The sequence below is a fragment of the Pecten maximus genome, chromosome 14 (assembly GCF_902652985.1).
Source record: "Pecten maximus chromosome 14, xPecMax1.1, whole genome shotgun sequence".
In the NCBI taxonomy this organism is placed as follows: Eukaryota; Metazoa; Mollusca; class Bivalvia; order Pectinida; family Pectinidae; genus Pecten; species Pecten maximus.
The window spans coordinates 30,183,171-30,211,046 of NC_047028.1; the positions used below are offsets into that span (position 1 = coordinate 30,183,171).

Here is a 27,876-nt window from a genome sequence, read left to right on the forward strand (position 1 = left end):
CCTCAAAGACAGTACCTCATACCAATGTTGACTGTTTCATCCTCAAAGACAGTACCTGACATACCAATGTTGACTGTTTCAGCCTCAAAGACAGTACCTGACATACCAATGTTGACTGTTACAGCCTAAAAGACAGTACCTCATACCAATGTTGACTGTTTCAGCCTCAAAGACAGTACTTCATACCAATGTTGACTGTTTCAGCCTCAAAGACAGCACCTCATACCAATGTTGTCTGTTTCAGCCTCAAAGACAGTACCTCATACCAATGTTGACTGTTATAGCCTCAAATACAGTACCTCATACCAATGTTGACTGTTTCAGCCTTAATGATTTAACTTATACCAATTTAGAATGTTTTAATCGACTGATAATATCTCAGTCTGTTTTCGTGATTTTTCAGCTCAAATATACTATCATTAACTGCCTCGTTTACGTTAACATCAAACTTAGGTCTGCATAATCATTTTCGTATGCTGTTTCAACTTCATAGACATTGTCTTGTTCCAAAATGGCCTTTTCACACTAAGGAGATAACACACAGCAAAGTAAAATATATGCCGCAAGTAAACATCACATACCACTGTCGTCTGCCCTAAACCTTTACGCAATTCAAACTTAAACGGTAGTAACGCAAGTTAATACATCATTTCGATGTCTTACGGCTAGTGTTGTTTACAAATGTGGTCTTCCCGAGCTCCAGGAAACATTGCCTATGTACTGGCGTCTGCCGTTTGTTAATGGCGAGCTTGCAGAGCTACTTCTCGACTGGAGACAACTGTCACAAAGTGTGGTGAGAGCCCGTATGTGCGTGCAAGTGGATCAATTTGTTTTGATAGCTCTTCAATAACATCACGTATGCAACCAACATTGAAAGGAATGTCCATTGAGAAATCGAGCTCTGTCGTTGAGTTATGGCGAGTAAAAAGAGTAAACTTTGATGTCTGAACGTATTTGCTGTCTCCGATGACGAAACCCTCGAATATCTCGCGAGACATTGAACGGTAATGATTTTTTGCAAACTCTTAAAAACAGGAATTTGCAAATGAATGATATGCAGGCTACACATTGTAGAAGATTTACTTTACACTGACGTATGTGTTAGAAGGATAGGGAGTTAGTTTAGTGTAATGGTATGTATGACTGACGTTACATCTCTACTGGACTCACCCAAGACGCGCTATAATTTGATACTGTAGGATTTGCCTACGGAACAGTATACATAGAAATTATCGATCGCCAGCTCGGCGGAGGCTTGGATAGTGCGGCTGGAAACATCGAGGCTGACGGTTACTTGTCTTTTCGTTTGGGATTTTCTAGGTCGATAGTCTGTGATTAGTCGAAGCCAGCACGTGCAAAATACGGTTAATTTCATATTTAAGGATGTGAAATGTGAATACAACAAAAAGTATTTTTTATTATGTGACGGAATTCACCAACATCATTCAAAATGGATAACTCGGCTAGGAAGAATTTAGCTAAGAAATGCTCGACCTCCCCGCGACTGGATCAACCATAGTCTATTGCCGCGTGTGAACAGCGGAACATCAAACTCGTCAAACTCCCCGGACACTTCAAATTATTCCGATTCCATATTTCAAAGGGAACTTCTTATCACATATCACTGATGTTCGATTAATCTCCAAAACAACCACTACAAATAAATCAGTTAATGAAACACAGTTTCAAGGAGAAACGCTTTGCACTCAGCCTATAAGCAAACAACGGATTAGGTAAGATAGCAACATTATGTTTAAATGTACTGTAAAGTGTTGACATATGATGTGAAATTATTTGGTGACAAAAACATATAATGTTATGGCAGATAACTGCTAGCTGTGTGATGTGATATAACAATGTTTTGTGGTGTGATACTGTGATGTGGGGTGTGATACTGTGATGTGTGGGATGTGATATTATGATGTTTGGGGTGTGATACTGTGATGTGTGGGGTGTGATACTGTGATATGTGGGGTGTGATACTGTGATGTGTGGGGTGTAATACTGTGATGTGTAGGGTGTAATACTGTGATGTGTGGGGTGTGATACTGTGATGTGTGGGGTGTAATACTGTGATGTGTGGGGTGTGGTACTGTGATGTGTGGGGTGTGATACTGTGATGTGTGGGGTGTAATACTGTGATGTGTGGGGTGTGATACTGTGATGTGTGGGGTGTGATACTGTGATGTGTGGGGTGTAATACTGTGATGTGTGGGGTGTGATACTGTGATGTGTGGGGTGTGATACTGTGATGTGTGGGATGTAATACTGTGATGTGTGGGGTGTGATACTGTGATGTGTGGGGTGTTATACTGTGATGTGTGGGGTGTGATACTGTGATGTGTGGGGTGTGATACTGTGATGTGTGGGGTGTGATACTGTGATGTGTGGGGTGTGATACTGTGATGTGTGGGGTGTGATACTGTGATGTGTGGGGTGTGATACTGTGATGTGCGGGGTGTGATACTGTGATGTGTTGGGTGTGATACTGTGATGTGTGGGGTGTGATACTGTGATGTGTGGGGGTGATACTGTGATGTGTGGGGTGTAATACTGTGATGTGTGGGGTGTGATACTGTGATGTGTGGGGTTTGATACTGTGATGTGTGGGGTGTGATACTGTGATGTGTGGGGTGTGATACTGTGATGTGTGGGGTGTGATACTGTGATGTTTGATACTGTGATGTGTGGGGTGTGATACTGTGATGTGTGGGGTGTGATACTGTGATGTGTGGGGTGTGATTCTGTGATGTGTGGGGTGTGATACTGTGATGTGTGGGGTGTTATACTGTGATGTGTGGGGTGTGACACTGTGATGTGTGGGGTGTGATACTGTGATGTGTGGGGTATGATACTGTGATGTGTGATATTGTGATGTGTGGGGTGTGATACTGTGATGTGTGGGGTGTGATACTGTGATGTGTGGGGTGTGACACTGTGATGTGTGGGGTGTGATACTGTGATGTGTGGGGTATGATACTGTGATGTGTGATATTGTGATGTGTGGGGTGTGATACTGTTATGTGTGGGGTGTGATACTGTGATGTGTGGGGTGTGATACTGTGATGTGTGGGGTGTGATACTGTGATGTTTGATACTGTGATGTGTGGGGTGTGATACTGTGATGTGTGGGGTGTAACACTGTGATGTGTGGGGTGTGATACTGTGATGTGTGGGGTGTAACACTGATGTGTGGGGTGTGATACTGTGATGTGTGGGGTGTGATACTGTGATGTGTGAGGTGTGATACTGTGATGTGTGGGGTATGGTACTGTGATGTGTGGGGTGTGATACTGTGATGTGTGAAGTGTGATACTGTGATGTGTGGGGTGTATTACTGTGATGTGTGAGGTGTGATACTGTGATGTGTGGGGTGTGATACTGTGATGTGTGATAATGTGATGTGTGGGGTGTGATACTGTGATGTGTGGGGTGTATTACTGTGATGTGTGAGGTGTGATACTGTGATGTGTGGGGTGTGATACTGTGATGTGTGAAGTGTGATACTGTGATGTGTGGGGTGTATTACTGTGATGTGTGAGGTGTGATACTGTGATGTGTGAAGTGTGATACTGTGATGTGTGGGGTGTATTACTGTGATGTGTGAGGTGTGATAGTGTGATGGGTGAAGTGTGATACTGTGATGTGTGGGGTGTATTACTGTGATGTGTGAGGTGTGATACTGTGATGTGTGGGGTGTGATACTGTGATGTGTGATACTGTGATGTGTGGGGTGTGATACTGTGATGTGTGGGGTGTGATACTGTGATGTGTGGGGTGTGATACTGTGATGTGTGGGGTGTAATACTGTGAGGTGTGGGGTGTAATACTGTGATGTGTGATGTGTGATACTGTGATGTGTGGGGTGTGATACTGTGATGTGTGGGGTGTAATACTGTGATGTGTGGGGTGTGATACTGTGATGTGTGGGGTGTAATACTGTGATGTGTGGGGTGTGATACTGTGAGGTGTGGGGTGTAATACTGTGATGTGTGGGGGTGTGATACTGTGATGTGTGGGGTGTAATACTGTGAGGTGTGGGGTGTGATACTGTGATGTGTGGGGTGTGATACTGTGATGTGTGGGGTGTAATACTGTGAGGTGTGGGGGTGTTATACTGTGATGTGTGGGGTGTAATACTGTGATGTGTGGGGTGTAATACTGTGAGGTGTGGGGGTGTAATACTGTGATGTGTGGGGTGTGATACTGTGATGTGTGTGGTGGATACTGTGATGTTGGGTTGATACTGTGATGTGTGGGGTGTGATACTGTGATGTGTGGGGTGTAATACTGTGATGTGTGGGGTGTAATACTGTGATGTGTGGGGTGTGATACTGTGAGGTGTGGGGTGTGATACTGTGATGTGTGAGGTGTGATACTGTGATGTGTGGGGTGTGATACTGTGATGTGTGGGGTGTGATACTGTGATGTGTGAGGTGTGATACTGTGATGTGTGGGGTGTGATACTGTGATGTGTGGGGTGTGATACTGTGATGTGTGGGGTGTGATACTGTGATGTGTGGGGTGTGATACTGTGATGTGTGGGGTGTGATACTGTGATGAGTGGGGTGTGATACTGTGATGTGTGGGGTGTGATACTGTGATGTGTGGGGTGTGATACTGTGATGTGTGGGGTGTGATACTGTGATGTGTGGGGTGTGATACTGTGATGTGTGGGGTGTGATACTGTGATGTGTGGGGTGTGATACTGTGATGTGTGGGGTGTGATACTGTGATGTGTGATGAGTGATACTGTGATGTGTGGGGTGTGATACTGTGATGTGTGGGGTGTGATACTGTGATGTGTGGGGTGTGATACTGTGATGTGTGGGGTGTGATACTGTGATGTGTAGGGGTGTGATACTGTGATGTGTGGGGTGTTATACTGTGATGTGTGATGTGTGATACTGTGATGTGTGGGGTGTGATACTGTGATGTGTGGGGTGTGATACTGTGATGTGTGGGGTGTGATACTGTGATGTGTGGGGTGTGATACTGTGATGTGTGGGTGTGATACTGTGATGTGGGGTGTGATACTGTGATGTGTGGGGTGTGATACTGTGATGTGTGGGGTTGATACTGTGATGTGTGGGGTGTGATACTGTGATGTGTGGGGTGTGATACTGTGATGTGTGGGGTGTGATACTGTGATTGATAGGTGTGATGTGTGGGGTGTGATACTGTGATGTGTGGGGTGTGATACTGTGATGTGTGGGGGTGTGATCTGTGATGTGTGGGGTGTGATACTGTGATGTGTGGGGTGTTATACTGTGATGTGTGGGGTGATACTGTGATGTGTGGGTGTGATACTGTGATGTGTGGGGTGTAATACTGTGATGTGTGGGGTGTGATACTGTGATGTGTGGGGTGTGATACTGTGATGTGTGGGGTGTGATACTGTGATGTGTGGGGTGTGATACTGTGATGTGTGGGGTGTGATACTGTGATGAGTGGGGTGTGATACTGTGATGTGTGGGGTGTGAATACTGTGATGTGTGGGGTGTGATACTGTGATGTGTGGGGTTGTGATACTGTGATGTGTGGGGTGTGATACTGTGATGTGTGGGGGTGTGATACTGTGATGTGTGGGGTGTGATACTGTGATGTGTGGGGTGTGATACTGTGATGTGTGGGGTGTGATACTGTTGATGTGTTGATGAGTGATACTGTGATGTGTGGGGTGTGATACTGTGATGTGTGGGGTGTGATACTGTGATGTGGTGGGGTGTGATACTGTGATGTGTGGGGTGTGATACTGTGATGTGTAGGGTGTAATACTGTGATGTGTGGGGTGTTATACTGTGATGTGTGATGTGTGATACTGTGATGTGTGGGGTGTGATACTGTGATGTGTGGGGTGTGATACTGTGATGTGTGGGTGTGATACTGTGATGTGTGGGTGTGATACTGTGATGTGTGGTGTTATACTGTGATGTGTGGGGTGTGATACTGTGATGTGTGGGGTGTGATACTGTGATGTGTGGTGTTATACTGTGATGTGTGGGGTGTGATACTGTGATGTGTGGGGTGTGATACTGTGATGTGTGGGGTGTGATACTGTGATGTGTAGGGTGTGATGTGTGGGGTGTGATAATGTGATGTGTGGGGTGTGATACTGTGATGTGTGGGGTGTGATACTGTGATGTGTGGGGTGTGATACTGTGATGTGTGGGGTGTTATACTGTGATGTGTGGGGTATGATGTGTGGGGTGTTATACTGTGATGTGTGGGGTGTAATACTTCGATGTGTGGGGTGTGATACTGTGATGTGTGGGGTGTGATACTGTGATGTGTGGGGTGTGATACTGTGATGTGTGGGGTGTGATACTGTGATGTTTTGGGTGTGATACTGTGATTGTGGTGTGATACTGTGAGTTGGGTTTTGATACTGTGTGATGTGGGGTGTGATACTGTGATGTGTGGGGTGTGATTTTGATGTGGGGTGTGATACTGTGATGTGTGGGGTGTGATACTTGTGTGTGATACTGTGATGTGTGGGGTTTTGATACTGTGATTGTGGGTGATACTGTGATGTGTGGGGTGTGATACTGATGTGTGGGGGTGTGATATGTTGATGGTGGTTGTATATGTGATGTGTGGGTGTGAAAACTGTGATGTGTGGGGTGTATACTGTGATGTGTGGGGTGTGAAATGTGATGTGGTATACTGTGATGTGTGGGGTGTGATAATGTGATGTGTGGGGTGTATCTGTGATGTGGTGTGTATACTGTATGTGTGGGGTGTGATACTGTGATGTGGGGTGTAATACTGTGATGTGTGGGGTGTAATACTGTGATGTGTGGGGTGTAATACTGTGATGTATGGGGTGTGATACTGTGATGTGTAGGGTGTAATACTGTGATGTGTGGTGTGATACTGTGATGTGTGGGGTGTGATACTGTGATGTGTGGGGTGTGATACTGTGATGTATGGGGTGTGATGTGTGGGGTGTGATACTGTGATGTATGGGGTGTGATGTATGGGGTGTGATGTGTGGGGTGTAATACTGTGATGTGTGGGGTGTGATACTGTGATGTGTGGGGGCTGTAATACTGTGATGTGTGATACTGTGATGTGTGAGGTGTGATACTGTGATGTGTGGGTGTGATACTGTGATGTGTTATACTGTGATGTGTGGGGTGTGATACTGTGATGTGTGGGGTGTGATACTGTGATGTGTGGGGTGTGATACTGTGATGTGTGGGTGTGATACTGTGATGTGTGGGGTGTGATACTGTGATGTGTGGGTGTAATACTGTGATGTGTGGGGTGTGATACTGTGATGTGTGGGTATGATACTGTATTGTGGGGTGTGATACTGTGATGTGTGGGTGTGATACTGTGATGTGTGGGGTGTGATACTGTGATGTGTGGGGTGTGATACTGTGATGTGTGGGGTGTGATACTGTGATGTGTGGGTGTGATACTGTGATGTGTGGGGTGTGATACTGTGATGTGTGGGGTGTGATACTGTGATGTGTGGGGTGTGATACTGTGATGTGTGGGGTGTGATACTGTGATGTGTGGGGTGTGATACTGTGATGTGTGGGGTGTGATACTGTGATGTGTGGGGTGTGATACTGTGATGTGTGGGGTGTGATACTGTGATGTGTGGGGTGTGATACTGTGATGTGTGGGGTGTGATACTGTGATGTGTGGGGTGTGATACTGTGATGTGTGGGGTGTGATACTGTGATGTGTGGGGTGTGATACTGTGATGTGTGGGGTGTGATACTGTGATGTGTGGGGTGTGATACTGTGATGTGTGGGGTGTGATACTGTGATGTGTGGGGTGTGATACTGTGATGTGTGGGGTGTGATACTGTGATGTGTGGGGTGTGATACTGTGATGTGTGGGGTGTGATACTGTGATGTGTGGGGTGTGATACTGTGATGTGTGGGGTGTAATACTGTGATGTGTGGGGTGTAATACTGTGATGTGTGGGGTGTGATACTGTGATGTGTGGGGTGTGATACTGTGATGTGTGGGGTTGTAATACTGTGATGTGTGGGGTGTGATACTGTGATGTGTGGGGTGTGATACTGTGATGTGTGGGGTGTAATACTGTGATGTGTGGGGTATGATACTGTGATGTGTGGGGTGTGATACTGTGATGTGTGGGGGTGTATACTGTGATGTGTGGGGTGTGATACTGTGATTGTGATACTGTGATGTGTGGGGTGTGATACTGTGATACTGTGATGTGTGGGTGTGATACTGTGATGTGTGGGGTGTGATACTGTGATGTGTGGGTGTGATACTGTTATGTGTGGGGTGTGATACTGTGATGTGTGGGTGTGATACTGTGATGTGTGGGGTGTGATACTGTGATGTGTGGGGTGTGATACTGTGATGTGTGGGGTGTGATACTGTGATGTGTGGGGTGTGATACTGTTATGTGTGGGGTGTGATACTGTGGATGTGTGGGGTGTGATACTGTGATGTGTGGGGTGTGATACTGTGATGTGTGGGGTGTGATACTGTGATGTGGTGGGGTGGTTAATACTGTGAGTATTGGGGTGTTGATACTGTTGATGTGTGGGGTGTGATAGCTGTGATGTTGTATGGTGTGATACGGTGATGTTGGGGTAGTGATACTGTGGATGTGTGGGGGTGTGATACTGTGAATGTTGTGGGTAGTGATAACTGTGATGTGTGGGGTGTGGATACTGGTGATGTGGGGGTGTGATATGTGATGTGTGTGGTGTGATACTGTGATGTGTTGGGTGTGATACTGTGATGTGTGGGGTTGTACTGTGATGTGTGGGGTGTGATACTGTGATGTGTGGGGTGTGATACTGTGATGTGTGGGGTGTGATACTGTGATGTGTGGGGTGTGATACTGTGATGTGTGGGGTGTGTATTGTGATGTGTGGGGTGTGATACGGTGATGTGTGGGGTGTGATACTGTGATGTGTGGGGTATGATACTGTGATGTGTGGGGTGTGATACTGTGATGTGTGGGGTGTGATACTGTGATGTGTGGGGTGTGATACTGTGATGTGTGGGGTGTGATGTGTGGGGTGTGATACTGTGATGTGTTGGGTGTGATGTATGGGGTGTGATGTGTGGGGTGTAATACTGTGATGTGTGGGGTGTGATACTGTGATGTGTGGGGTGTAATACTGTGATGTGTGATACTGTGATGTGTGTGATATGATGTGTGGGGTGTGATACTGTGATGTGGGTGTAATACTGTGATGTGTGGGGTTTTTATTTTCTGTGATGTGTGGGGTGTAACTGTGATTGTACTGTGATGTGTGGGTGTGTACTGTATGTGTGAGGTGTATACTGTGATGTGGGGGTGTGATGTGTGGTGTGATACTGTGATGTGTGGTGTGATACTGTGATGTGTGGGGTGTGATACTGTGATGTGTGGGGTGTGATACTGTGATGTGTGGGGTGTGATGTGTGGGGTGTGATACTGTGATGTGTGGGGTGTGATACTGTGATGTGGGGTGTGATACTGTGATGTGTGGGGTGTGATACTGTGATGTGTGGGGTGTGATACTGTGATGTGTGATACTGTGATGTGTGAGGTGTGATACTGTGATGTGTGGGGTGTGATACTGTGATGTGTTATACTGTGATGTGTGGGGTGTGATACTGTGATGTGTGGGTGATAGTGTGGATGTTGGGGTGGTAACTGTGTGTGGGGGTTGATACTGTGATGTGTGGGGTGTGATACTGTGATGTGTGGGTGTGATAATGTGATGTGTGGGGTGTGATACTGTGTTGTGTGGGGGTATACGTGAGTGTGGGGTGTGATACTGTGATGTGTGGGTGTGATACTGTGATGTTGGGGGTGTAATACTGTGATGTGTGGGGTGTGATACTGTGATGTGTGGGGTGTGATACTGTGATGTGTGGGGTGTGATACTGTGATGTGTGGGGTGTGATACTGTGATGTGTGGGGTGTGATACTGTGATGTGTGGGGTGTGATACTGTGATGTGTGGGGTGTGATACTGTGATGTGTGGGGTGTGATACTGTGATGTGTGGGGGTGTGATACTGTGATGTTGGGGTGTGATACTGTGATGTGTGGGGTGTGATACTGTGATGTGTGGGGTGTGATACTGTGATGTGTGGGGTGTGATACTGTGATGTGTGGGGTGTGATACTGTGATGTGTGGGGTGTGATACTGTGATGTGTGGGGTGTGATACTGTGATGTGTGGGGTGTGATACTGTGATGTGTGGGGTGTGATACTGTGATGTGTGGGGTGTGATACTGTGATGTGTGGGGTGTGATACTGTGATGTGTGGGGTGTGATACTGTGATGTGTGGGGTGTGATACTGTGATGTGTGGGGTGTGATACTGTGATGTTGGGGGGTGTGATACTGTGATGTGGTGGGGTGTGATACTGTGATGTGTGGGGGTGTGTAATACTGTGATGTGTGGGGTGTGATACGGTGATGTGTGGGGTGTGATACTGTGATGTGTGGGGTGTGATACTGTGATGTGTGGGGGTGTGATACTGTGATGTGTGGGGTGTGATACTGTGATGTGTGGGGTGTTATACTGTGATGTGTTGGTGGTGTGATACTGTGATGTGTGGGGGTGTGATACTGTGATGTGTGGGTGTGATACTGTGATGTGTGGGGTGTGATACTGTGATGTGGTGGGGTGTGATACTGTGATGTGTGGGGTGTGATACTGTGATGTGTGGGGTGTGATACTGTGATGTGTGGGGGTGTGATACTGTGATGTGTGGGTGTGATACTGTGATGTGTGGGGTGTGATACTGTGATGTGTGAGGGTGTGATACTGTGATGTGTGGGTGGTGATACTGTGATGTGTGGGGGTGTGATACTGTGATGTATGGGGTGTGATGTATTGTGATGTGTGGGGTGTAATACTGTGATGTGTGGGGTGTGATACTGTGATGTGTGGGGGGTGATACTGTGAGTGTGATGTGGGGGGGGGGATACTGTGATGTGTGGGGTGTGATACTTGGTGTGATACTGTGTGTGGGGTGTGGTATGTTGTGGGTTGTGGGGTGATACTGTGTATGTGTGATACTGTGATGTGTGGGGTGTGATACTGTGATGTGTGGGTGTAATACTGTGATGTGTGGGGTGTGATATGTGATGTGTGGGGTGTGATACTGTGATTGGGTGTATATGTGATGTGTGGGGTGTGATACTGTGATGTGTGGGGTGTGATACTGTGATGTGTGGGTGTGATACTGTGATGTGTGGGGTGTATACTTGGTGAGTGTGTGGGGTGTAATACTGTGATGTGTGGGGTGGTGATACTGTGATGTGTGGGTGTAATACTGTGATGTGTGGGTGTGATACTGTGATGTGTGGGGTGTAATACTGTGATGTGTGGGGTGGTGAATACTGTGATGTTGGGGTGTAATACTGTGGAATGTGTGGGGTGTAATAACTGTGATGTGTGGGGGTGTATACTGTGAATGTAGGGGGTGTGAATAGCTGTGATGTGTAGGGGTGGGAAATACTGTGATGTGTTGGGGTACTGTGATGGTGTGGGGTTTTGATACTGTGAATGTGTTGGGGTGTGATACTGTGATGTGTGGGGTGTGAATACTGTGGATGTATGGGGTGGTGAATGTGTGGGTGTGATACGGTGAATGTAGTGGGGTGTGAATGTAATGGGTGTGATGTGGTGGGGTGTGAATACTGTGAAGGTGTGGGGGTGTAATACTGTTGATGTGTGGGGGCTGGAATAACTGTGATTGTGGTGTGATAATGGTGATTGTGTGAGGGTGTGATACTGTGGATGTGTGGGGTGTGGATTACTGTGATTAGTGGGGTGATACTGTGATGTGTGGGTGTGTGATACTGTGATGTGTGGGGGTGTGAGAACTGTGATTGTGGGGTGTGATAAGGTGATGTGGTGTGGGGTGTGATACTGTGATGTGTGGGGTTTTTATTTTCTGTGATGTGTGGGTGTGTAATACTGTGATGTGTGGGGTGTGATACTGTGATGTGTGGGGTGTAATACTGTGATGTGTGGGGTGTAATACTGTGATGTGTGGGGTGTGATACTGTGATGTGTGGGGTGTGATACTGTGATGGTGTGGGATTGTGTGGTGTATACTGTGATGTGGGGTGTGTATACTGTGATGTTGTGTGGGTGTATACTGTGATGTGTGGGGTGTGATACTGTGATGTGTGGGTTTACTTGATGTTGGGTGTGATACTGTGATGTGTGTGGGTTTTGTTACTTTTTGATGTGTGGGGTGTGATACTGTGATGTGTGGGTGTATACTGTGATGTGTGGGGTTGATCTTGTGTGTGTGGGGTGTGATACTGTTGCTGTGTGGTGTGTGTACTGTGATGTGTGGGGTGTGATACTGTGATGTGTGGGGTGTGATACTGTGATGGTGGGTTGTGACTGTGATGTGGGGTGTGATACTGTATGTGTGGGTGTGTGATACTGTGATGTGTGGGTGTGATACTGTGATGTGTGGGGTGTGATACTGTGATGTGGTGGGGTGTGATACTGTGATGTGTGGGGTTATGATACTGTGATGTGTGGGGTGCGTGATACTGTGATGTTGGGGTAGTGATACTTGGGGGGGGTGATACTGTGATGTGTGGGTGTAATACTGTGATGTGTGGGGTGTGATACTGTGATGTGTGGGGTGTGATACTGTGATGTGTGGGGTGTGATACTGTGATGTGTGGGGTGTAATACTGTGATGTGTGGGGGTGTGATACTGTGATGTGTGGGGGTGTGATACTGTGATTGTGTGGGAGTGTATACTGTGATGTGTGGGGGTGTCATACTGTGATGTGTGGGGTGTGAATACTGTGATGTGTGGGGGTGTAATACTGTGATGTGGTGGGGTGTGATACTGTGATGTGTGGGGTGTGATACTGTGATGTGTGGGGTGTATACTGTGATGTGTGGGGTGTAATACTGTGATGTGGTGTGGTGTGATACTGTTATGTTGTGGGGTGTGATACTGTGATGTGTGGGGTGTGATACTGTGGATGTGTGGGGTGTAATACTGGTGATGTGTGGGGTGTGATACTGTGATGTGTGGGGTGTGATACTGTGATGTGTGGGGTGTGATACTGTGATGTGTGGTGTGATAACTGTGACAGGTGTGGGGTGTGATACTGTTGAGGTGTGGGGTGTGGATAACTGTGATGTGGGTGGGGTGTGAATAACTGTGATGTGTGGGGTGGTGATACTGTGATGTGTGGGGTGTGGATACTGTGATGTGTGGGGATGTGATACTGTTGATTGTGTGGGGTGTGATACTGTGATGTGTTGGGGTGTGAATATGGTGATGTGTGGGGTGTGTAAACGTTGGATTTGCTGGGGTGTGATAACTGTGATGTGTGGGGTGTGATACTGTGGTGTGTGGGGTGTGGATTCTGTGATGTGTGGGGTGTGATACTGTTGATGTTGGGTGTGTATACTGTGATGTGTGGGGTGTGGTGTGTGATGTGTGGGGTGTGATACTGTGATGTGTGGGTGTGATACTGTGATGTGTTGGGTGTGATACTGTGATGTGTTGTGTGTAATACTGTGATGTGTGGGGTGTGATACTGTGATGTGTGGGGTGTGATACTGTGATGTGTGGGGTGTGATACTGTGATGTGTGGGTTGTGTTGTGTGATGTGTGGGTGTGATACTGTGATGTGTGGGGTGTGATACTGTGATGTGTGGGTTGTAATACTGTGATGTGTGGGGTGTGATACTGTGATGTGTGGGGTGTGATACTGTGATGTGTGGGATGTGATTTTTGGTTTGCTGATATTACAGTAAATTAATTATTGTCCGGTTCATGAAATATATATATATATTTTTTTTTTCAGGATTAAATCCCAGACCTATATCTGAACGATAATTTCCATTGTTTTCCCGTAAGTATTGTTATTTTAGTAGTTTAATTATTTATATAAAGATATGTGATGTGGACTTAATTAGATGCCCCTCCCACATGCCCCCCGTACCGACTCCCATATACATCGTGCCGTTTGTCTCTGATCAAGGCTTAGCTCTGTTTTTGTTGAAATGTATCCCCACCAGGGACGTTTTCGGTGATTTGAACTAGCCGATTCGTCAATTTTACAATGTAGCATTTCGGGTATACTTTAAAGTATATGGATGTTAATACATGCTTAGAAAGACTTTGTCAATATCGACTCAAAGATAATCTTTGATCGATTGGTCCGCCCTGAAACCAGCCGAATAGACAGGGTCGCGATAAACGAAAGCAAAATTGTTTTTGAATAGTTTTTGACAAATGTTTTCATGTATGAAATCTTCTTAAATTGAATTTTGCTGTAAAGAACAACGAAAATTACTTTCCAACCGATCGACCCTCCCTTTCCTTTTCCTCTTATCTATATATCTTTGTATCTCAGGCTCTGTCACATTCAACCAGCTGAGTGACAGCTGCCATTTACCTCCTCCTCAAAAAAAGAAAAGAAAAAAATAATAGAAACAAAATAAAAAAGAAAAAATAGAAACAAAAGAAAAAAGAAAAAAAAAAACAAACAAACAAACAAACAAAAAAAAAAGAAAAAAAAGAAGAAAAAAAAAAGGCAAAAAAAAACAACATAAAACAAAAAACAGATCCCTAAGGAACGTCCCTCCAGGTATCGAACCCTGGTTTCCGGCGTGATAATGCTGCGCATGCTCAGTCATCTTATTGACAGATATCGTATTTCAAACTATATTGTATAAATATATGGTATTTCAGTAGATTCTCTCAGGGACCCATCACTCAATGAAGGGACCAAAATAGACCTGCCCCCTACCAACACTTGGGATCTTAACTCGTTCCTTTCTTTTCCCACTATTCTGCCTTTATATGCTTTATTTTCCTACTCTATAGTACGTGTCTGCTGGAACACGTCCTCATATGACCCCAGCTGTTACGTGGACGTTGCATCCTTAAAAACAAAACAAACATCATTACTCTCAGATTTTCATATCCTCCACCTTTTGTATTTCTCTTATATGCCGTTTATGGGTGTTTACTTACATAGTTAAACTCGAGATATGAATCCGTCAGAAAATACGTCCATGGTTAAACTTGGGATATGAATCCGTCAGAAAATACGTCAATGGTTAAACTTGAGATATGAATCCGTCAGAAAATATGTACATGTATTACATAATGTAGAATATTGTTTTAATGGTGATATCTTGGCACTGCTTAGATATCCAGTGGAAGCGATACAGGTCATTTGAGCCTCTTATTATTTTTTTTCTGATTCCTGATCAGCTGCGTATAAGATTACCTAAGAAACGTGATTTGTCGTGTTAGCATCAAACTCCGTTACAAAAGAAAAGAACAGTAAAACTTGCTAAACATTGGTGAAATGTCATCATGCAGGAGTTTAGACGTAAACTTTTTTTTTATCAGATACAATTTGCAGACAGCAAGCCTACAACTGACATAGGAACATTCCGGTATATAAATGGAAATCCGTTTAAAGCAACGTTAAAATATTTTTGTTATGAGAAATGTCTTCAGTATCACCAAACGGATAAATCACTCTTACACATATTCAAGACGTTTACATCAATAACAAGAGGACTAATGGGCTTGTATAACTCACATGTTCATCATCTCACAAGCGTGATCTTGAAAGTGGGTCAAGGCCATTATTAGATAGCCTTGTTGATCAGTCAAATCCCTTAGCTCATTTACCCTTGTGACCTTTGAATTGATGTCAAGGTCAGTCATTTGAACGAAGTTAATAGACATTTATAAAAAAAAAACAAAAAAAAAAAAAAAAAAAAAAAACAAACAAACAAACAAACAAAAACAAAATACAAAAAAAAACAAAAAACAAAAAAAAAACTATTTAACCTCTTGGTATATCAGAGAAAACCTCGAAGATTTTACAGGGACACGAACAATGTGACTTAGAACACTGGTCAAGATCAAGGACGTTAATTTGAACACAGCGCATATTTTTGTTATTAATCAGATATACGTAAATTGCTGAAAAATCTTATTAACTATTCTTAAACATGGATTAAAGTAATATTTTGATCCATTGATTACAATTCCACCCGTTGTATTTGTACATCAAAAGCAAAGATACCCGGCCATTCAATATAATTTGTTTGGATATATAAATACATTTGACCACAACGATTTTTGAGGCAAAGTTCAAGGTCACTTATTTGAACAAACCTTCGGCATAGAAATTACCTAATATTTCTAGAAGTTTGCTATTAGTACTTGACAGTTGTTTAAAAGATTTTAACAAATTAGACTCCTTTGTTATTGAAAGTGACGTCAGTTTATAAATTTGAATAAACTTGACTTCCGGTATACTACATCCTTAAGATAACAACTTAAGTGTCAGTTATATGTATTCGGAAAAAACCTTTTAGACAGAATGTAGACCCTATTTTTTTTTTATCTTAAAAGATATTGTCTCTCTTAATCAAACATTTATTTAAAATATTTTGCTTCTTGGTCAGTACAATATCGTGTTTACAAATTAATGTCGCATTTTGCCTATATATGTTTTTTATCATTCCGTGTTTAATTTTATTAATTAATTAATTAATTTTTTGATAGATTTGTAATTACTTTAGCTAGAGCACTATTGGTCTATCGTGTACATTTCAAAGTTTAACTGCGTTGGAGTAGGTATGTTCAATCTGACGTCATGACATTTACCACGTCTCTACTTTGCTAGATCAAATAATGTTTGCCATCACCTACGACATCGTCGATCGGTACCCACGTGATCTGTCTTCGCACAGCTCCAATCGATCCCATGGGAGCAGTGGCACAACAGTCTTGTATTCATGAATTATTCATGAACCAAATCCAGTTATCAGATTGGTTCCGTCGAAAAGGGCAACGAGAAATCTGACCAACCAGAAACATCGTTTCATATAGTCATATAGTCAGATAACACACCATGCCTCCCCATGGGCGCAGCCATCTTAGTATACCGTTTCTGTTTTCAGGGGAAGAAGAGCTATGTTAATAAGAAGCATTTTGATTGGTCGATAAGAAGACTCCATGTGGTCCGACGATGGACCTACATGTACGAGTGCTCTTCCCAGTCATGAAGACGCTTCTCACATTAATGTTGAAATAAAGCGTTTTGGTGATCACCATGATCGGTAATACAACGTTAGATAACCAAATCCGGGCATTCTAAGTTTCAAGGCTCCGCGCGGTATAAATATGGTATCATTTATGTCTGAATGCACGTCAATCATTGGTGTATTGAACGCACGTGCGTACGTCAAACAGGAATTGATTAGTTTGAAAAGTCTATTATATCATCACAATATCACAATTTACCCACGTAAACCTTGGCCCGATACCCTCTAAACCTAACACCAGACTTGGACATTGGTAGTTTCTTCACCAGATATCTGTCTATAAGAATGTTTAAGTAGGCCAAAGGAAACTCGGGCTACAATAGGCTACGCTTTTTCAGCAGCAATTCCTCTAAAAACAAATAGTTTATCCTCACAAACTTGTCAAAAGCCCTATCCAATGCCTTAAGCATATATACGATAGTTCCTCACCAAGTGACAGGTTTCGGAAACCATCGATTTCCATGCCTCAAGAATGACAGGCGTGGTGTATCTTCTGTTTTGGCACAATGAAGAGGCCAAAAATGTACATACTGGCCTGTTTTAACACATAAGATATTTATTTTGGCTTTAAGCTAGTAAAGTGGAAAGGTTGATATATTTAACAATTCTATTCCTCGGAGAGAAATTACTTTCAAATGTGTTTTAGTAATGACTTTTGACCTTTGACCTTGATACAATACCGTAATAAGGAATGGAATATTACAGCTTCCTGCCTTTTTATGAACATATCCAGCGGTTAACGTTAAACCATAACATAAAAGCTAAGCGTTTTCTTTCGAGTAAGCTCAGCGTAGGTCACATGGTATCTGGGAATAACCTTTTATAATATACTTGTAATTAACAAGGATTGCATTGTCAGTGGCCAGTAAAAATCGTTAAAAACAAAAAACAAATTGGGAAAATGACGCCATGGACTATCAGATTAGGTGTTTATAAAATGTACTCTTCTCTTAGAAGTGTTGTCCAATTTTCGGATTTGCCTGTTTATCATATATAGAAGTACACGTGTGTAATGGTCATATATCTTTAGCGATAGTTTCGTACCAACTACGATATTGATCCCGTGGCTATAGTGACGTTGTATGAGTATTTAAGAGCAACTTGGTGTGGCTACTACCATAAAATGCCACAAGAAGGTGTCAAGGCGTCCGTCCAGACTCACAATCTTCTGGCCTCGGCACTTGGCTATCACCGATCAAGTTCACCACCGACGCCAATTATGAAGTTGCCTAGGTGTTATATCAGGATAGGAAAGAGTGAAAGCACATATAGAGTGTACACCAGCGGTGTGTAAAGTTTGGCTAGCTTAGCCAGCTAATCAGAAGCTTTATGTTTTCAATATTATGTTTTTTGTGGAAATCAGTATAATCTTCCAACATTTATATTATATTAATATAGCTTCAAAATACGTGTACTTTATAAATTAAATATTCGCCGACCACCTGAAACGACAAACTTGAAACTTTATTTTTAAACTAAATATCCTCGACGGTTCAGTCATGAAATCTCAGAAACAATTAATGCTGTCTTATTGCCTGTGTACTTGTACATTCCAATGCCCGAAAGTCACTAAGTGGTCGCCACATTGGATCCGAATTAGTCCCGTCGGATAAATGTTGCCATTCCGACGGAACATCACATTCGGTTTAGAGAAACTGCTGCTTCCTCCAACCAAACTGTGACTTTCCGCTAAGTGGTGTACGATACAGGATTTCAACTAGTCATAGCCTCTCTACCGAAAATACATTTTATAAAAAGTAAAATTCATAAAGATATGTGAAAAAAATGAAAAAGAAAGAATTATGATTATCGGTTTGTATAACGCAAGCTTAGATCTTCTCGCCAACATACACGGACCGGAACACATGGATCAATATACGCATTTCGGGGCCATCAAATGGTTTACCTTCCCTGTGTTAAGACCATGCTATAGAAGGGCGAAAAAGTCGTATTTACTTATGAACTAAGTCCATACGTTATGTAGATAGAGAATCGGTTTTGTTGTTGTTTTTGTTTTGTTTTTGCTTTTTGTTTGCTTTGTCTGTTACAATTTCACGGTCAGTTCGTTCATTGTGTAGAACGAAGTACAAATATGCTGAAAGTATGGCCGAATCGACATTTGGTCATTTTGTTTACACTTACTGAACACGTTATTTAGTACTTTAAACTGAAACATGTCCAGCATATGATAGGCCTATTTACGATTCGATGTCGCGTCCCCCTCCCCCTAACCCCACCCCCAATCGGCACTCCTCGTCATTTTCTCCTACGTTCGCAGACGGAGGCGAGGTGTTCCGATTGCCCCAATACCCTGTGATAACATAGACTTTGCTTCGAGTAGATTTCTGCTCTAGTCCCATTTCTCTCCACTAGGGTGCGCTATACTCATTAACACCTCACCAAGTGGAGGGTAGAAAAACTACTGCAGGCAGTCTAGTCTTAGACTTTAATTTTTGCTGTTCGTAAAATATTCATAAGAGAGTTATAACACGAAATAACTACATTATACCCATGTGAATGTAAAAATAGGGGATAAAATATAAAAAAAAAACCAGTTAATGGGGAAAACATGGACTATAATGGCCCATGTTTGTAGTTGTGAAATAAACCGAGATTCAAATATTCCATCTAAGGGAAGTTTTGGTTTATATTCAGGACGACTGCCGACGTCAATGCGTGGGAAATTGTTGTTTTCACTTGCCGAGATCGATTTCTATTATCTTTTTTCTAGTTGGGTTTTAAAAGCTCAAAATCTTGCTTTATGTACATTGTAGCGTAATTTAAAATAAATTCAATTATGTAACTGAAGAAGATGATCAAATATGAATTTTTAGTTTGTCAGTAGGCTTAGCTGCGCCGAACGTCGCTTGTTGGCAGAAAGCCAAATTTACTTAAAGTATACACATTTAGATACATTCAGAAATACTTGAATTTATCACATTATGACAATTGATATCATTTGAGTATTTAAAAATAGGTACATCTGAATATCAAAACTGATCAATTTCATTCTGTTACAAACTGCATGCCCGATTTTTGAAGGGTCTCGTCAGCTTTTTAGTGACTCTCGATTCCTGTTCTTGTGTTGCTTAGGTAACCGTTTAAACTTATTTCGAATATGTATGCCCATGTGTATGGATTGTATCTAAGGTATAGGTGTTAACTGTTTTTGGACCATGAAATGAACACATTAAATGTCTCATATCCATAGACCCTAGCATGCTTGATTCACATCATACTGGGTTGTTGAAAACCCGTTATATTAATTATGATATCTATAAATGATTAATTTTGTAATACAGAAAAGATCGTGATTAGAAAAATAATACAATAAATGTACTGTTTATTTTGTCTCGCATAACAATATTAAAAACGAATATATTTAAAGCGGCGTAAAGTTGACTGAACTTTAGTCTGATAGCAAGCGTTTCTGTGACCCGGAGACGGGAAGCGTTTCAGTGACGAAGAAATCGATAAATTGTGTTCAGCTGCCGGTGATGGGAGGCAGCGAAGTAGCTTTGGCATAACATTGATATAGTGCTGTTGTGAGATCACAAGGGGTTATACCGCAGTCGAGAGATATCAACTGGAAAGGATCGCTATAGACCTACGCTGTATGATTTTGATTGAATTTTATTAATTATCAATGAAAAAAATAGCTTCCCGCAGATTTACGTTAAAATTTTCATTCCAGGAAATATAATACACAATTCTTTCTCGATTAGATGACATCAAGAGGCGATGTGTTATTTATTGCACAATATCAACTTCCTGAAGTCAATTCGTACCCGCATTAAAATTGCTAGACGATTTGCGTATATGAGCAACAGATGTCGCCACCAAGCGTCTAACGGTGCATTTCTGGTTTGTAGTTAAAGCGGAGAATCATTCGTTCAATTGAAAGTGTACATTGTATGTTTTATTCATAGTGTTCAAAATCTCAAAACTATCTTGTAAAAACCAAATAGTACCATTGCAAGCAGTCTTATCACTCTGACAATAAAGCTGTGTCGGGCAATAGTCAGGATCTTGGGTGCTAAGAAAATCGCTGTTGCCCTCGGCCCCAGTCAATGATTGTTCTGGTATATTAGACTCACTTCTATCTGCTGGGATGTTGAGAAAAAAACCCACTAAAACTAAAAAAGATTCATCGGTATATGCAGGTCATCCAATGTTGTAGGCAACATTGGAATTGGCCAAATAATCTTTCAGGGTCCTAACAGCAACTTGATTACATCGGCGATGTTTTTGTTGTCTCTGTCATTCAATATTTTTGTCAACTGTTCTTGGTTGTAACCGGTATCGGAAACCAGCTGACAGACGTAACATTACGTACAAGGCCCTAGAGACTCTTGAAACATCAGCCAATCAAATTACAAGTTTATCCCGGATCGCGGGAAAATCGAAATGCTACCTTGGTAATCACGTGAGTGTGGACGGTAAAAATTTAAACACCGGGCCGGGGAAGCTGTTTTCTATTTCCAACAAATAATAGCAAAGCTGTTTCTTATTTCCATATTATAGTTTGTATAGGTGATTATACACACTAATGTAACATACAAATATATCACTCACAATAAAATTAAAAACATATTGCACTATAACCTATAACATATCGCACTCACTATAACATACAAACATATTACTCTCACACCAAACCTACAAACATACCACCCTCATACCATACCTACAAACATACCACCCTCACACCAAACCTACAACATACCACCCTCACACCAAACCTACAAACATACCACCCTCACACCATACCTACAAACATACCACCCTCATACCATACCTACAAACATACCACCCTCACACCATACCTACAAACATACCACCCTCACACCATACCTACAAACATACCACCCTCACACCAAACCTACAAACATACCACCCTCACCAAACCTCCAAACATACCACCTCACACCATACCTACAAACATACCACCCTCATACCATACCTACAAACATACCACCCTCCCCATACCTAACCACAAACATACCACCCCCCATACCACACCTACAACTACCACAACCACCGCAACATACCTACAAACATACCACCCTCATACCAAAACATCCAACCACCAACCCTCATCCATACCTACAAACATACCACCCTCATACCATACCTACAAACATACCACCCTCATACCAAACCTACAAACATACCACCCTCACACCATACCTACAAACATACCACCCTCACACCATACCTACAAACATACCACCCTCTACCCAAACCTAACAAACCCAGACCACCCCAATACACCCCAACCAACCACAACAGCCACCTCACTCCATACCTCAACGACCACCCTCATACCATACCTACAAACATACCACTCTCATACCATACCTACAAACATACCACTCTCATACCATACCTACAAACATACCACCCTCATACCAAACCTACAAACATACCACCCTCATACCAAACCTACAAACATACCACCCTCATACCAAACCTACAAACATACCACCCTCATACCATACCTACAAACATACCACCCTCATACCATACCTACAAACATACAACCCTCACACCAAACCTACAAACATACCACCCTCATACCAAACCTACAAACATACCACCCTCATACCAAACCTACAAACATACCACCCTCATACCAGACCGACAAAGAGACCAGCCGCAGACCAGACCGACAAACAGACCACCCGCAGACCAGACCGAGAAAGAGACCACCCGCAGACCAGACCGACAAAGAGACCAGCTCCTCAGACCAGACCGACAAACAGACCACCCGCAGACCAGACCGACAAAGAGACCATGCCGCAGGCCATACCTACAAACATACCACCCTCACACCAAACCTACAAACATACCACTCTCATACCAAACCTACAAACATTCCACCCTCATACCATACCAACAAACATACCAACAAACATACCAACCTCACACCAAACCTACAAACCACACGCATACCACATGTAAACCAACCTTCCAGGTCGTTAGCCCTAGGTATCATTGAATTAGTCAATAACCTTGCCTTGTTTCTTGTGTGTAGTTCACTTCTGTAATTCCCTTTTTATTGTATACTTTCAGATACCGAAACAGGAATCGGGACCGAGTGATTTGTATTAGGAGGCGTGTCTTGACGACCAGTATGTTTCTATGACAACAGGAAAGTGTTGTATCGATATTACAGTGCTTACCCAGTAAAGCGCCCGTCTACTCACGAGCAGTTCATCTCGTATCGGAAATAAGCGATACTATATGTTACAAAGAACTTGTATGAGAAGACGTTTTAAGGTTGATGAGACCATCGTCTAGGATGTGTATTAAGCGTGTAAAGTATACACGTGATTTTCGTGTGTGATGATAATTTATATAGACCATGAGTCCATCGGGAAGTACGAATGTTCCATGTCTATAGAGAAATCACTGCGGAATTAATCCGGAATATAATTGGGTAATGTTGACTGTTACCAATTAGATCGCTCATCACTGATCTCGTGTGGAAATATTGGGTCACGGTTGATGGAGAGTTGACAGTATACATTAAAATCCCGAGTTAGATTTATCCGGATGAGCAGATACTAGTGGCCAGTCAGTTCGAAGCAAGGGAATTACACTTAATGGAAGAATACAAATATTAGCAAAAGCTACATATCAGTCATCACGTTTTCTTCGTGTCGTCGTTGAACTGCGAGATTGTTATTCACAGGGAAACTGTTAAGTCAGCATACTGTAATTTCGGTTCAGTTTTTAAAATGATATTTGCTCTACATGTATATTACATGAGACATCACGAGAATAATGGAAATGAAGAAAGCCCATTACCTCTTTATTTCAACTGAGAACTAGACGTATGCTGCAAGCAAGGATCAAATATGAAACATCTGAGAGAGCGCGCACGTGTTAAGCGCACGTGAAATTGTTCCAGATAACGAACGTCCCACGAGACTTGCGCGCGAGTATTAACGTGCTGTGTACATTCAATACTGCGATAGAAAATCAACACTACATATCCTCGTGTATTCCAAAGCTGTCCATTACCAGCTTCGGATAAAACGCAATTTTCATAAATATTTGACAAGGCATGTTGGGTAGGGTGACTGTTAAGTACAGTGTTTGAAGGCTGTCCCCCACGCCTCCTGGATCACGTGACTTTTTCGGTCCCACGTCGCGAGGTGGCGCTGTGTTCTATGTTTACGTGCACGTCTCGCCATCTAGGTTCCAGATTGTGTGAATGACTCGGCAGTGAGGAAACAAACGTGAAATACCGACAACAATCGATCGGCGATCCCTGTGCACCTTCACAGCAGCAAACTGCATTTTTAATGGTATTTGTTAAAGAATGACAGATGACAGTGTTCATGTAATGTCAGGGGCGTGTCGTTCACACTAAGGGTGTGGCTAATACAAGAAGAAGGGGCGTGGTCAATTAATTAGGGACGTGATTGAACTCTCAATAGGGCGTGACTTCGAAAGTGCGAGTCATATTTACTGACACGGCATTTTGGTGGAATCATTAAAAATTAACTAAGGGCGGGGATTGTGTGTGTTAAAATTGTCAACTTAAACAATAACTGTTTTATGCAGCACAGAGATAATTATTTTTTCTAGAAATTGTGACCAATTAACATTTATTTGTATCCGTATTCATGGTTAGGATTAACGCAAGTGTACGAGTGCGTGGGAAACAAACTGGAATGTAGAAACCTTTATATAAACTGTGCGTGTTTAATCATTAAAGTGATCCCAGTTTTGTGGGGGCGAGGACATCCGCGTGAAGACCACCGACAATAGCTGAAATTGCCTATAAGGTCCGGGCTAGTGTTCAATGTACTTATATTTTGGGGAGATATTGAGGAAAGCGTTAGTGTAAACACTGGTTCGTTATAGCCAGCCGTTTCGGTTTGTGAGCCACTCTTCCAAGCTTAAACTGATCAATATTTGCCAAAAACAGCTCCCTTGGCGCTTAAGTGATGACAGACAACCAAGAGTAATCTATATGTTCCAAATCTAAATGATTGGGTCATTACATGCCCGAACCCAGGGGATTGTAGCAGCGGGCACGTGTGACGGTAGGAGAATTAAGGTTGTGGCGTATATATTGGTAAACACTCTCTCTTGTAGGCTACGACAAAATCTGCCCGTGCTTTCATTTGATTAGGAGAAATCCTATATGTGTTATCATTCCCGGTGACCAAACTGTGCAGTGTATTTCTACAAAACCGGAAGTGATATATGATTCCATCAAACGATCCGTGTTATCAACAAAGAATTGTCTGTTTGGTACCAGGACTCACTTCTTCGTGAAATTATACATATTTTTCATTGAAGCGAATTTAAAACCTTACTTCATGTGGATTTACAATCTAGAAAATATAAGCTTTTGTCACATATCAATTTGTTAGCGACTTTCATGCAAAATGTTGTGTTCCTGTGGTGAACAGTCACGTGACTCAGGACCAATCGTTGACCTTGAGAAAACTATTCAGGACTATGCATGGCGGGAATTGAAGCGTGATGCTCGGTGGTATCAGGGACCTTTACTGCGCAGGTCGTGTTATGATATCGAGGTTCCGTGGAATTTTTACGAGTTTGAACATCAGACGGTGAGATTTGCTCCGAGACACAACCGTCACACCGTGGGAGACGGTTTTCGGGAACGCAAACACGTTGAGTTGTTTTCTACGGACTACAAAAATAATACTGGGAAAGATCAAATATATAATTTAAAAACACAACGACAAACAAAAGCACTTACTAATGTGACTTTCCAGCGAGGGTTTAATATTAAAGGCAAAGCTAATTTTAAACTGAAAATTCCAGAACGATACGGACATTGTGGCGTGACCGCTAGCGCTGATGGGCATCTCAGAGTAACCAAGTGTCGAGGGGAAACCCTGGACGAAATGTTCACGTGGCAAGTCGACAGTGACATCACAGTTGACCCCTATCACGTGACAAAGGTCACGCTAGTTGTAACTGAAGACGAGTTTATTGCAGATTTTGAAGTGCGAACAACGATGAAGATGACCACTGGTGAAGCCCCTATCATCTTGAAACGCAAACGGGACAATCATATACACGCTGTATTACTTATCTCAGACCTAGGTGAGATTTTTGGTGATTTAGGCTGTCCTGTCATAAATGTTTTGAAGGGAGATGAAGGCGACAAGCAGAGTTGCGCCATTGAAATTATAACTACTGGAGTATTAGAAAGTCTTCGATGGAGAGATCAGCGGATCAGTATTGAGTCCCGCCCGATCGGACCTTCGGAAACTGAACCTAACGACAACCATTACGACGTACCAATGTACTCCAAAGATATATATTCGCGCGTCATCAAGCACGCGACGCAAGATGATGACCTTCCGGTTCTTGATCGTGACAAGATCAACGATAGTTCTGTAGGAGTTAAAACGGAAACCAGGGACCTGCGGTTCAAGATCATTCCAAAGATTGTTACTGAGAGCCCGGATGAAGTTTTCACAAAAGAAAGCGAGTCAGCTAGATCGGAATCCCTCACAAGCCCGGTTTATCCAACTGTGCGCATCGCCGACAAAGCAGAACCCGGCGATCACGCGGACAGGGCCAACAAGGTGGACCATCCTTCGAGTAGAGAGAGGGGGCTTGAGAGGTCGGAGAAAGTTATGGAGAGAGACAGCGGTAGGGACTTCGAATACGTTAGAAGGCCGTTTGAAATCCCTCCGCCAAAACGACCGGATCCGCTTCCGCCTTACAAGCTGACGTTTGAGAAGCCGCTGAAGGTAATCAGAGAACTAAGTCTCGAGGACAAGAAATCGCAGGCTGACGACGATTCAGATAAACTAGGAACGCCAGATTCTTCCGACTCCCAGAAGTTCTCTAAGGTAACAAGTGTTTGATGAAATTTGCTACTACAATTTAGCTAGCTAGCGTATGACGGAGGTTACACGGCATTGTGTGCTTGTAAAAGGGAGATAACTCCATCTAACTATCTTTTGAAATTTTACAGGAGATGCAACAACCGTGTCTTCGCGCATGGGACGTGAGTGTCTAGTCGGAAACGCGCGCATACGCACGTGTTTCGTCCGATCCCTACAGGGCCAGTAAAGAACTATTGCATTCGTCTTCCACGTACGTGAGATTGAACGAGTGGGACTTTTTTGTGACAGAGGTCAGGACAGGGAGAGTGACTGATGGCTAGGGAATGAATTTAGGGCACAATTTATCACAGAACGGCAGGAGTGACACAAGAGTATGAAAACACTTAGAATAGTTTTTGTTCTTATTTCTAAGAAGTGCATGATTTGGGATTACATATTTACCTACACTGTAAATTAAACTGATTTTTCACTCGGAGAAAAAATACAATATAATATTATTCAATAAACAACTGTTGATCGTTTTGCACAAATTGTATAAACAATTAACGTGATTATGTGTATTTGCCGCGCGTTCCCACAGCGGAACTTTAGTATGTTTTACGGTATGAGACAGGGACACCATCTTTTATAACTGTTATTCAAAACACAACGTAAATCTATAATATTTAATATACCTCACGTATTCAACTCACTGCTATGTATCACTAGTATAGCCATTTCCGCTTCCTGTTGGGTTGATCCGGGTATTCAACCCGGCGTTGTATTCGACCTTGAAGTCATCCTCTCTATCTCACCCTGCATATGTGTACGGCTAAGCTACACCAAATTAATTCTTTTTTTCTTCTCTGCACATTCTTCGGAGCATGTTTTACCGAAATTCCACTACCCATTAGCTAAACACGGTAAAAATTGGTAAAAATAAAAGTAAAATAAAAAAAATAAAAAAATA

General features: G+C 42.9%; 1 protein-coding gene across 3 annotated transcripts; it reads left to right on the forward strand.

Moving 5' to 3' along the window:
* The first annotated feature begins 1,358 nt into the window (after positions 1-1,358).
* Positions 1,359-27,876, forward strand: LOC117342724. Of its 3 annotated transcripts, XM_033904940.1 has the most exons (4): positions 1,359-1,733; positions 13,803-13,850; positions 23,152-26,930; positions 27,056-27,876. In XM_033904940.1, exons 3-4 carry the CDS (start codon positions 25,485-25,487, stop codon positions 27,098-27,100), a joined length of 1,491 nt encoding a protein of 496 aa, XP_033760831.1. In that variant the 5' UTR covers positions 1,359-1,733; positions 13,803-13,850; positions 23,152-25,484; the 3' UTR covers positions 27,101-27,876. The 3 variants fall into 3 exon arrangements, with proteins under 3 accessions (XP_033760831.1, XP_033760833.1, XP_033760832.1); XM_033904942.1 differs by having other exon boundaries at positions 23,152-27,876; XM_033904941.1 differs by lacking the exons at positions 1,359-1,733; positions 13,803-13,850 and adding an exon at positions 20,582-20,690.

What these genes read in the sequence shown, in the direction of transcription:
- LOC117342724 (XM_033904940.1), top strand. Translation starts at nt 25,485, where the DNA reads ATGTTGTGTTCCTGTGGTGAACAGTCACGTGACTCAGGACCAATCGTT. An exon ending in ACTCCCAGAAGTTCTCTAAG is followed by an intron (nt 26,931 to 27,055) that starts GTAACAAGTGTT and finishes GAAATTTTACAG; the next exon opens with GAGATGCAACAACCGTGTCT.